General features: G+C 46.9%; 4 protein-coding genes across 4 annotated transcripts; 1 reads left to right on the top strand and 3 right to left on the bottom strand.

Moving 5' to 3' along the window:
* Positions 1 to 3,598: 3,598 nt before the first annotated feature.
* BKA55DRAFT_695244 (uncharacterized protein) lies at positions 3,599 to 7,487 on the bottom strand (the record flags this gene model as incomplete). The annotated part of the gene is made up of 2 exons (XM_046200133.1): positions 3,599 to 6,395; positions 6,448 to 7,487. 2 exons carry the CDS (start codon positions 7,485 to 7,487, stop codon positions 3,599 to 3,601), a joined length of 3,837 nt encoding a protein of 1,278 aa, XP_046044077.1.
* Positions 7,488 to 8,822: 1,335 nt separating this feature from the next.
* BKA55DRAFT_475271 (uncharacterized protein) lies at positions 8,823 to 9,231 on the top strand (the record flags this gene model as incomplete). Its single annotated transcript, XM_046186168.1, has 3 exons — positions 8,823 to 8,978; positions 9,124 to 9,157; positions 9,206 to 9,231. Coding segments are annotated over 3 exons (216 nt in total), but the record flags the coding sequence as incomplete, so codon positions are not given.
* A 520-nt stretch (positions 9,232 to 9,751) lies between these two features.
* Positions 9,752 to 10,282, bottom strand: BKA55DRAFT_679766 (uncharacterized protein; the record flags this gene model as incomplete). Its single annotated transcript, XM_046198186.1, has 1 exon — positions 9,752 to 10,282. The coding sequence occupies exon 1, from the start codon at positions 10,268 to 10,270 to the stop codon at positions 9,752 to 9,754; it is 519 nt and encodes a 172-aa protein (XP_046044079.1). The 5' UTR covers positions 10,271 to 10,282.
* Positions 10,283 to 10,491: 209 nt separating this feature from the next.
* Positions 10,492 to 10,845, bottom strand: BKA55DRAFT_579871 (uncharacterized protein). Its single transcript, XM_046193923.1, has one exon. The coding sequence runs from the start codon at positions 10,834 to 10,836 to the stop codon at positions 10,534 to 10,536; it is 303 nt and encodes a 100-aa protein (XP_046044080.1). The 5' UTR covers positions 10,837 to 10,845; the 3' UTR covers positions 10,492 to 10,533.
* Between the last annotated feature and the right edge of the window lie 1,516 nt (positions 10,846 to 12,361).

A 12,361-nucleotide genomic window follows, 5' to 3' on the forward strand; every position in this document is an offset into this window, starting at 1 on the left:
GGCTCGGACAACCAGGTTGATAATGTGGCCGATGCAACGTAAGCGGCGTCGGCCAACGTCCATTGGGAACCATCTTGCGAGCGCCTCTAGGCAGGTATCGTTGCTCTCAGCGTTATCAAGCATAAAGTAGCCAAGCTTGGAGCCCATTTCGTATTGGTCGATTACCCCCTTCACATAAGGGGCAATATTCTCACCGGAGTGTGGACCGACTAGGCGCGGCAGCCCAAGAAGGACATCACGCTTTTCGCCGTTGCTGTCAACGAAGTGGCCGACGATTCCGACGTAGTTGCACCCGTTAGAAGCAGTCCATAGGTCGAAGCTTAGGTGAACTGAGCTCGTCGCGTTCTTGACGAGATTGGCAATGATTTGCCGTCGGGATTCAAAGGTTTGGCGGATCCATGAACAAACTGTGGTGTGATGTTCCGGAAGTAGCTGACTTGCAAGCTCCCCACCATTCGCTATCAGCCACCGAAGGCGCTCGCTGGATGCCTGTCGGAAGGTGACATCTTCGACTATGATCCAGTCCACGAAGCGAGCTTTCCATGTTCCTTCGTCAAAATGTGAAGCAAGCTGCAAGCCAAGGCTGGCCTGCCGCGACAAAAGACGGGATAACGAGGAGCCAGACGTCGCCGCCAACGTAAACGGAGTCGCTAAGCTGGGATCGCTCTCCCCTGCCTCCGTGATTTGGTGCTGACGGAGCAGGTGCCTCGCGGCATGAGACGTCCCCGATGAGACGTATAGAGCTGTCGAATAGCTCTTCTTCACATGACAGATCCTGCAAAGCCAGTAACGTACCCCGTGATGCTCCAAATTGGCGCCATGTCGGTATATCCACGACTCTTTGATCTTGGTACCGATGACCCGCCTGTGACGGGGCCTCCTTTTGGCGCCCATAAGTCGTTTGCCACCGTGCCAGATATTCTCCCAATCGATTTCAAATTCGCATGGCGATGCATCTGTCTCGTCAGTTGTAGCCTCGCGTGAGGCGGGCGTGCCTTCAAAACCATCATCAGCCGGGATGGGAGGTGGGCGAGATGGAAGAGACTGCGGTGTTGACGACGTGTGGCTCGTAGTTCTGCTAGAAGACATGATAATGCAGCACGAATTGGCAATGGCTCAGAAAGATCGGCACAACACGAAAATTGACTGAGGCAAACGCGTCGTGTCACGCAGACGCGTCGTGTCATGCAACTTAAAGTGAAGGTAAGCTGGAGCTGACCAATGGCAGCCCTAGAAACCACCCCAACCCAGACCAACCCAGACCACCCAATCCGACCGGCAGCTCTGGTCTGTCGGTCTGATGAAATTTGCCGGTCTGTCGGTCTGCGGTTTGAAGATGGTCTGTCAGACGGTCTGTCAGACGGTCGGTCTATTAGCCACACTGAACAACGCCGAGATTTCGCTGAGAAATATCGTCATGAACCGGCTAGCTACTGGTATTCTTGGTTTTTCTCTGATGAGGTCTCAATTGACCGTACAGACGGCGATATAACCAAGTGGTGTTTTCACCGGGCAGTCAGTTTTATCGCTGCTTCTTTAGACGAAGTTTCTAACTGCAATACAGGGCGAAAGTCTTCACAGGGATAATGTCCAACCTCGTAGGACTCCCCTACGACATTCCAAGATGTTTTATGGTGGTTTCTCTATAGACAGACTATCAGAATTAGTCCCCCTTGACGGCGATCCATTGGCAAAGCGTGGAGGCGTCACAGGCCGGATTATCTTGGCCTGTCTTCGACAACAGCTTCCAGCGGTTTTGGAGGAGGGAATGACGCTACAGCATGATAACGGACCAACTTATCGAGCTAGAATTGTCCAGAACTGGCTCAGAATCTACTGTCGTTTAGAGGGCATCTTCATGGTGGACTGGCCGGCATATAGTCCTGATTTAAACCCTATTGAAAATCTCTGGAAGCTGTTAAAAGAGCGTATTTGCAAACGATATCCTGAGCTTGCGTCAATGCCCGTTACGGATGAAGCTATCGCGGCCTTGATTGAAGCCGCACAAGAGGTTTGGAATGACCTTGAACCTGAAGTGCTTGAAAACCTGATAAATTCGATGCCGAAACGCCTCGCTGCACTTCATCAGGCAAAAGGCTATTACAACAAGTATTGAGCTATATCACTAAAATCCTCTGATCCGGGGCTTCAATAAAATATATAATACATCTCAATTGGATGTAAATTGGCATCTCAATTGCCTCACAAAGTAATAGCATACGATCAAGGTGATTGGTGTTGACCCCACAATTGTCGGAACTTTTGCACGCAACTGTACGTGGTCAGCTGCCCGCTATTAAGCCCCTGTGTACGGAAGTCTGCCTTGCTTACTCCACCGAAAGGGCTGTTGTGGCTGCAGCCGGTCAAGCAAGCCGTTTTTAAGCCTTCGACGGGGTTTTCATCAAAACTGAAAACCTCAATAGACCGGGGTTTTTTTCTCCTTCCCCCGAGAGCTTCAGAAACTGCCCAAACCGGTCGGTAATACAAATGGTTTTGGGCCGGCTAGCTCTATCGCGCTATACAGTACATCTCTTTATCTTTTTATGTCGTTCTATCCCTCTTTTTTTTTTTTTTTTTTTTTTTAACTAGCTATTTTCCTATTTTCTTTTATTATTTCTTAGGTGTCTCTTTAGAAAAATCCCCTCTCCCATTGAACTTTCTTTTTCTGCTGCTGGCTGTTTTTTTCTTGCCAATCACCTTCGCCTCTTTCAATGAAATCCTCTTTCACTTGACTCTTTCCTTACCCCTGTCGACGCTATGTCGCTTACCCCGCATAGTATGCTGCCGCCGGTACTTCCCCCAGCCCACAGGGGTCTCCCACTTTGACTGAAAGAGGCTTTCAACCTCACCCCACTCTGGTCCCTCTCTCTAGCCAATCACAGCCTTAGATACTGACAGGGGTTTCCTCTTTTACTGAAAATGGAACGGACAATAGGGATGTAGAATTAACAAAAGAACAAATGAAATTGAACAGCCATGTGTTCGGGCATAGCTATTTAAGCTCATGTCGTTAGGATTGGAGTCCTTGATGCGACAAGCCGGATGTGAAACCGGAGACACGACTCTAAAGTACGGGCCGCGTTTTATATCCAGTCGCACGAACCTAGTGGTGATATGCGACACATATTTACTATTAGCAAGTTTCTAACTGCGTTGAAGGCATTTGGTTTGCGAAATTTTCTTGGTTAAGTACTAAGATATTTGGGACTCATCGGGCGTATATGAAACATATGAAACCGACTGAAACATATGAAACTGGGGGAGTTACTGTTTCATACGAATCCGGGTCCAGGGACTGTTTCATATGAAACTGAAACAGTATGAAACAACACGCGTGGCTATCCAGCACTGGATGAAAGTCCTACGATCTAAGTTTAGGACTTCAAACTTTAATCCTGAACCTTAATCCTGAAGTTGAGGGTGAACCCTCCAACATTCAACAGATTCGCTGTTAAGGCAGGCGACGTGAGCACTCCCATATAGTCTAAAGACTTACCCGCGAAGTGTGTAATGGATATCTTGAAGCACAGCTTGTCCTAGAATAGCAATCGCATTCAGAGAACTGATACAATATTGAACTTGGCTAGCGTAATAAAACTTAAAAGGGCCGCGGGCCTCGACGGCACGAAGCTTCACTGACTTTGTCAGTAACGTAACTACATATTGTCATAACCGTGTTGTTCAGCTTCATATCATCGTGCTTCCTCGTAGCGTGCTGAAACCAGAGCTTTACTCCCTCTAAAAGCAACTCTGACACCCAGTTTGTATCCACGATGAAATACTTCTTCTTCTCATAACTACCGAATGCAAGAGCTTTCATGTGAGACGCAGCCTCCGGAAGCTTCAAACGGGACACAGGGCGTATTGCTCTGTGCACTTGAACTAGTATGGATTCCAGTAGCACCCTGGCATTTATCTCCAGGATCAAGAAGTCAGAGTTGTCCGGACGGCCATTAGTGCGATGAAAGCAAAGAGTACCAAGACGGATATGTGCGAAACACCTTCTACTGACCGGTCGTGACCACTCGAATACTACCTTGAGCCTAGAATGGACACTGGCCCCAGATTTGAGGAACATATGTATAGTATTCAAGACTGTAAGTGCCTGAGTCGAAGTGAGTATATCTTCCGCTGTATCGGAAAGTTCCCCGTGTAGGTGTAAGAGATATTGAAGCCAAGGACTGCCGAATTTGCAAGTACTCGTCTCTAAGATCCCGGGCCAGTTTGGGTTGTAACCGTTGTCGAGCATGAACTGGACTATCTCGCGATCTATCAGCATGTGCCCGTCATAATCCGCGGGACGAAACTGGGTACAAGAATGATAAAAGATACAATAGGCAGTCTCATGTCTCTCAGAATCTGGAAGAGTTGCCAAATTTTCTTTTGCTAATGCAATGAAACCGGACCTCGCTGCATAACTCGAAATCTGGCCCCGGGGAGAACGAGAAACAATGAGATCGTCGCAATGGCCTGGTAGTGGTGGCACTATGGATCCTCGTTCATACATCCTCTGCGCAAGGTTCAATGTAGAGGTGAGAACTTCGTGCGGCAGGCTTGCTTCTCCCATCCACTTTCCCAACACATGAATCAAGTTATTGATTGAGCAATCGCTCATTCTCGACTCAATATTAAGCGAGGTGAAAAGTTCAAACCAGGCTAGGCGAGCTTTGGTTCTTCGAATCAAGAGCTCTTCCCGTGAGCAAGGGCAAGACTCCCAGAGCTTGCGGCCGTCCTCTGTATCGAGCAAAAACTCTTCGGCGCTCCTGTGAATGAATTCCAGTCTCATTTCCAAGCCATAAAGTATGGTCTCCAAGTCAGAATCGGCAGGGCTGGCTTGCATGGAGCCATTCAGTTCCAATAGCCCGGCACAACCAGCTTCTAGGGTATTCATCATGCGCAAGCCTTTCGTCACAAGATCTTGTACATTGATACTCTTCTGCTGGACGACATACTGATCCAATAGTCGACCATCCGTTGCCATCATGACTTCAAACAACAACATGGGTATGCTTTTTACAACAAAAACCAGATTGAAGACCAAGGATGCGGATTGCTGATATATGTCATGATCAGTAGCAGACCGCGTTACAATATCCCGGTATAGGTCCATAAGGTCTCGAGGCGTTGAATTCAATCGTCGATAAATATCCCTCTTTGAGTCGCCGTTGTTGATGCCTCGAATCAATGACCGCGTAACAAGTACTGCCCATAAGAAAACGCCCTGAGACATTTCCCCTATACGTCTTGCCAGATCCGAGACTTTGAGACCTTGAGGTTCCAGCAGGATGGAATCCCCTATGGAAACTTTACTGTATTGCTCTATATCTGGCCTCGTCAACTTATGGATCTCAAGACTAGGTTTGTCTTGGAGGTGAAGACGAAACAGACGCTCAGGTCGACTTGACACACAGATTTTGGTAGTAGGGGAGATAAGGGCTCCGAGAATGTGTAGCGTGTCGAGCGTATCCTGCTCCGGTGAAATCTCGTCCAGAGCATCGATGAAGATACATATGGGCTGCGACGAATGGTTGCGATAGTAGAGTAGCAGATCTCGAAGTTCGCGTTGGTCCCAATCACTTGGTGATTCTTTTCCATCTTTATCTCTAATAAGTCTCTGAAGAGAGCTATGTGAGATGCACTTGTCGTTCTTCAGGATCAGACGGAGCAATGAACAGAGAAGGCCCTTGAAAGAATGTTGCATCATACTGCCTGGCTTCCAGAAAAAGTGTGCAATGATGATTGCGTCTTTATTCCATTCCTTCAACGCATCTGGTGTCCTGGAATCTGATATGAGGAATTTCATGAGAGTACTCTTCCCAGAGCCCGGCTTCCCACTTATCCAGTAAACTGACCGATCCGACTTCAGCCAATCAATAAAGTTGTCCCAATGTCTCCATTGTCGGTGGCTTTGGGTGGAACCTTCGGTGATCTCAGATCTCTTATCTGATTCTGTTCCCCAATCTGTCTCCATGTCATCATCCGCTTCAGGGGATTCCTCTTTTCCAGACTTCTCGTCTGATGTTGTTTCCCAGCTCGCCTCATTATCTTCATCCTCTTCAAGGGATTCTTCTTGTCCGGACTCCTCGTCTGATGCTGTTTCCCACCCTGTTCCATTATCGTCATGCGCTTCAAGGGATCCTTCTTCTCCAGCCTCCGCATTTGATGCTGTTTCTGTTTCCCATTCAGTTTCCGAGTGTCTATTAGTATCAGAATATTGGTCTGAGAGCCAGTCCAAGTCTTGTTCCCCAGGATATTCGACTGATTCCTCGAAGATCCAATTAAATGTAGATGGAGCCTCTGATGGAATATTGTTTCTTCTTTCGTTCATGTCTGCATAGCTGAGACTTTTGATAATGCGTTTCCGAAACTGCTCAGGCTCGGATATAGATTCGGCACTTGAATCTTATGTCAACATTTAGGACTTCCTCATAAGTATAGGGCACTTACTGTCTTGTTGAATCCCAGTATCTAAGGAATCCTTTTGCATATGATGCTGCACAAGCAGCAGCATAAGGCTGCCAGTTCTTGCTCTTATGGCTGTCAGCGTAATCGCATACACTTTTGATTACAACGCATGGGAAGACTTCCCATACGCCGACACTCTCCATCTCGAATCCCAAAGCCTGCGTATCCTTCATGATATAATCACGATCTTTTGCAGACTTCATTACCGTATCCCCTGTCGCGAATGCACCAAAATGGACAAGTGGGTGAAGTTCCTCTCCCTGCCGATTGCCTCTTTGCAAACATTGGCTCGTGTCGCATCCCATCTGTTCGCAGCTGGAGGTAAGAGCTATGTCGCAAACTGGATCTGATTCATGGTGGCACGATGTACATGTCGTACACGCTAGCGAGTCTTGGTGTTTATGGCGGTAGTCAACTGGAAAAAGGAGATCTTTTGATCGTCCTGGGAAAGTGGCCGGCCTCTTTGCGTCCTGACATAGCTCATCCAGATATTTCCAACTTTCTGTCTTCAAACGCTCACTCTGCCTCGCTGTCATCAGTTTAGATAACAAATTTCTGATCTCAAGATTTGGCCTTCCAGGGATATCGTTCAAACTATCCTTTATCTCGAATTTATCCGGAAATCGACGACCAAAGTCATATTGAACAATACCGGTACTGATAACCACGTCTCCGAGACGTATTTGGCCTTTGCCTTTATTATAATAAGGCGCGCCGCCACATATACCGACAAGTAGCGCTAGCTTGATATTGGGAAAGCTCATGCGGCAAAAGGCAGCGATGTTGCCTGCAGAGACTTTACCCATCCCCGGTAGATGGGCCAATACCACATTGTGTTGCCCAATGACACCAATTGAATAAGCATTAGGGTCGCCTCTAGCCTTGCCGTAGGAAAAACCATCGTCTTCCCAGTGATGATCAAAAAGAGCGATGACGGCGTCAGCCTCGAGAGTCAGAGCACAGATGATAGCGACCTCAAAGTCATCCCGCTTTTTCGGCTGATAAGGTCTCCCCGGATACATGGTGGGCTCTTGCAATCCGCTGAGCTATGCGAATTCCAAGCTTGAGGGGCAATATGATATGTGAAGAGTGGGGAAGAATAAGACAATTAAACTCCGTCTAATAATAGCAGCTTAATAAGATAAATAGAGAAGCTTGAGTGTTTTAGTTAGAAATAGACTAAGGCAGTCAGGAGACGTCTAAAGTCTTAGCTACCTGGCTACTTAATTACTACGCAACTTGCTGCTGCCTAATCTGCTGCTGCCTAAGTGAATATCACCCGACCTATTGTAATAAAGCAAGATGCAAAAGTGGTACCCGTTATGCTGCATTACAGGTGTTGGCTGTAACCGAGCTTTCTCTCTCGCCTTATGATAAATGCCGGCGAGTTGCTTTATGTATGGCGACAGATAAGGTGGATGAAACCCGCAAGGTACGGCAGTTTTTTTTTAACTTAGATTGCTCAAAGTTATTAAACTATTGCTGCCTGGAGTTTAAACCTGCGGCAACGCTAACGCATCTATGCACTTTGCCAGCCGTATTGCGCATTGCCTCTGTCGAGCTGAGGTGGCTACCTGCAAGTTTGCAGGGGCATCCCACCGATTGTCATACTCGAAGGAGGCCCGAGCGTTGATCGTTGACCAACTCACCTTCTTTATATTTCAAGCGACATAATCTGACGTGGCATAGGGTCCGGGGAAGGGAGGTGATTCCTGTCAGACATTACGTGTATTCGGTTCATTGATGTGAATTGGTGTATTCATGTTGTGTGTTGTTAAACTCTGCCCCTTTAGGGCGTCGCCATTTTGGCGCGTAATCTGAAGCATCCCTGCTTGCACGTGATACCCTAGCACATATTCAACAATTCCGTTGTTGCAGCCTGGTGGATCTTGGCATTGTTGATCAGACCATTACTAAGTGGGACTCTGATCACAACAGTGTGTCCTCGATTACATGGGTAATCGCGGACACGCTGTTGTGATCAGAGCCCCACTTAGTTGGCCTGAGGCTGTAACGACGGAATCACCTCCCTTCCCCGGACCCTATGCCACGTCAGATTATGTCGCTTGAAACATAAAGAGGGTCATTTGGTCAACGATCAGCGCTCGGGCCTCCTTCGAGTATGACAATTGGTGGGATGCCCCTGCAAACTTGTAGGTAGCCACCTCGGCTCGACGGAGGCAATGCGCAATACGGCAGGCAAAGTGCATAGCTGCGTTAGCGTTGCCGCAGCTTCAAATTCAGGCAGCAATAGTTTAATAACTTTGAGCAATCTAAGTTAAAAAACTGCCATATCTTGCCGGTTTCATCCACCTTATCTATCGCCATATATAAAGCAACTCATCGGTATTTATCATAAGGCAAGAGAGGAAGCTCGGTTACAGCCAACACCTGCAGTGAAGCAGGGGGTTTTCTTCTTTAAGGGTGAATCGGCAATACAGATCATCTGGTCAAGACTCAGCGATCTCCGCGGAGCGTGCTGGTGTGCCCAACGACGACTTCATGCTGACATGGTGGGCAGATAAGCCTGTCACCTCACAACCGTGGAACGCACGACAGCCAATGATTGCCCATTCATGCCCCTGTTTTCGAATTGCTCACCTGCACTTGTTAGTTTGTGACAGGTGCCATTGCACGCCCGATGCCTCTGTGCATTAGCTACGTGGTCAGCTGCCCGCTATTAAGCCCCTGTGTACGGCGTAGCATTTGTCGAAGTCTGCCTTGCTTACTCCATCGAAAGGGCTGTTGTGGCTGCAGCCGGTCAAGCAAGCCGTTTTTGAGCCTTCGACAGGGTTTTCATCAGAACTGAAAACGTCAATAGACCGAGGTTTTTTTCTCTTTCCCCCGAGAGCTTTAGAAACTGCCCAAACCGGTCGGTAATACAAAGGGTTTTGGGCCGGCTAGCTCTATCGCGCTAGACAGTACCTCTCTTTATCTTTTTATCTCTTTCTATCCCTTTTTTTTTTTTTTTTTTTTTTACTTTTCCTAGCTATTTTCCTATTTTCTTTTACTATTTCTTAGGTGGGTTTTTTTAGAAAAATCTCCTCTCCTTTTGAATTTTCTTTTTCTGCTGCTGGCTGTTTTTTCTTTGCCAATCATCTTCGCCTCTTTCATGAAATTCTCTTTCGCTTGACTCTTTCCTTACCCCTGTCGACGCTATGTCGCTTACCCCGCATAGTATGCTGCGGGCCGGTACTTCTTCCAGCCCCACAGGGGTCTCCCCTTTGACTGAAAGAGGCTTTCTGCTTCATCCCACTCTGGTCCCTCTCTCTGGCCAATCATAGCCTTATATACTGACAGGGGTTTCCTCTTTTACTGAAAATGGGACGGACCATAAGGATGTAGCACTCTGATTTCCAGCATCAGCTTTGTTAGCCACATCTAACGGGCCATTCCTATCGCTATCATCTCGAACGATCCAGTAGCGCGCATGCCTTCCTCCCATCCACGTCTGTAGCCGCACCTTAGTCCACGGTTCCTCTGCTGTATTATGCCCTGCCTCTCTCCAATGACGGACAATATTATCGTATGCAACAGTAAGATATCGGCATATACAACAGCTATACCCACCTGAAATAACGAGCTCTTCGATTGCTGGGCCGTTATCTTCTGGTACTGCAATACGCTTCGAGTCAGCTAGTTCTAGTTCACCATAGTAGTCTATGATATCCTTGAGCACTTGTCCCTTGAGCTGATGCTGCCGTCGAAAATGTGACTCAATGCTGCTGCCGGGCCGAACGGCTGCTTGACATAGCCGGCAGATGAGTATTTGATAATCCTGATTGAGCTGTACGATGTCCTCCATTGTTGTTTGATGTCGCCTCTTTAATCTTGATTATAGAAAGTAAAGAGAAAGTAAAGAGAGAAGCAGTCTTGTTGTTTTTCTCTATTAATTACAGTCCCCTTTCCTCTGCATTATGCTAACCCCAAGCTCGTACTAGCTAACCCCAAGTGTGGGGTTGGGGTTATTTTAAGCCAATCAGCAACTCGGCCCAAGCCCAACCGATTCAAGTCCAAAATCTAAGCAAGATAACACAATTTATTAGACGATTACTGTTCAATCGTCTCTTAATAGTACCTAGGATTGTCATCTTCGTTCGCGTACGGCGGATCTAGCCATATAGGTCTTATCGTTAGAACGCTAGCCATTAGATTTGAATTGATGGAATAAGTGGACACGAATGCACCTATGGTAGCTGTAGTGGTCTGTGACGCGTATGATGCAGGCAATGTACTGTCAACAACGACGCGTAAATTTGGATCAAGAGCACATTCCCGAGCGAGTTCCAGTGTTTGTTTTGTACGGAGCGCCTCTTGTCGCTGTATCTGCCGGTCTGCTCTTTCCTGTGCGGTCAATGCTCGGCGACCCATCTTGATGAGCGAGTGAGCGTTGTTACGAATTGGCACGTGTCGCGATCTTCACGAGTTTTCTCGATCCGTTATTTTCTAGCGGATTTGCTGCTTTTTTTCTTTGGTGTATCATTTCATCCCCCTTTTCGCCCTTGAAAGGCTGTTGTGATTATTGGATACCACGTGCATTAGTGTGACTCTCTGAAATGAGTCGAAAGAACTATTTGTGAGAAGTACAGTGTTTATCATATAAGCCCTGTAGTTCTATGGCCTCTTATTGGATCGAGAAGCAAGAAGGTCGTAGTGGCGGTGATAGAGTTAACAAGGTTACGTCACACCTGGGACGGTTAATTGGTCCAAGGTCAAGATGCTGGTGGTTATGGCGGTTCCAACAATAAGGGCGCGTTTCAATTTGAGTAAAACAACTGAAAGGAACAAGGTGAGAATTGTATGGGCTTGGCGAGAGCAAGGCAATAACTAGCGAAGTGTATGTACCTTTAGCTTCAGAGCGCATTGGGCGTTGGCCTACCGGGCGTAATAGACTTGTATTATTATTTGAGTAAAACATAGCGATGAGGTTCGGGCTCATCGAGCTATTGGTCTCAAGATGACTTAGCACCAGAGATATCTAGAGTCATTGACAGGTCAAATCTGGAAAGTGTTCGATAGACACAAATGACATTATTGGCTTTGGTCAAGTTTCTGTTATTTTTTATCTTTCTTGTCAAGTAGTACAGCAAGATCATCCTTCAAGCTATACCTGTAATCTTATGATGTGAGCCGGAGGATCCTTATGATGAGCAATTATATCTACTTGGCCGCAATGCATTTACGCAACCTTGGTGTTAACCATGACATTGTCGTCCACTGAAAGGCGTGCAGGGTTTAGCAAGCCACAGCATTGTATCATTCGTCCGTAGGGACATGACAGGGTTCTCTCGATTTTATAATGCATCGTATTGGTTATCCATGGACCTGGCAAGGTTCTCTTCGTTTTATAATTCCTCTAATTCGTTCATTTCGCAAGCCACTTATCAAGGATCGAGACTACTCTACGATAGGTCAGCCTAGAATTCTATCTTCAATCGACGGAGGCCTCTTGTGTGTTTAAATAAAATTTTGGAGAGTAGTTCGGGTGAGCTCATTACGTTACAAGCTATCGATTGATCTACTTTTTGTTTCGTACGTTGACGTGGTTGATTTACCGGAATTTTTTCAATGTTTTGTTCAACATCCACGACGCAGCCTCAACCCTCGCCCTATACACATTACTGATATATATATATGGGGTAACCAAGCTATTCCTTTCTTGAATATTTCTGAGCCAAAACACTTTAAGCGGGACTGCACCATTCCGCTTTTGGTTTTGCTCTGAGCCAAGGCTTTGTAGTGGATCCGCGCTGCCGCAAAGTAGTTAAAAATATGGGACTGGTCTCAACGACCTACGAAAAATCTGTTTTAATCCCGGTATCACTTCCGTGCCGTTCTCTGAAAGTTCTGTTTTCTGAACGGCCGGTCATCCCGAGCCCCAACATTGCCATATGAG

This window comes from Fusarium redolens (assembly GCF_020744475.1).
Source record: "Fusarium redolens strain MPI-CAGE-AT-0023 chromosome Unknown BKA55scaffold_18, whole genome shotgun sequence".
NCBI classification, from domain to species: domain Eukaryota; kingdom Fungi; phylum Ascomycota; class Sordariomycetes; order Hypocreales; family Nectriaceae; genus Fusarium; species Fusarium redolens.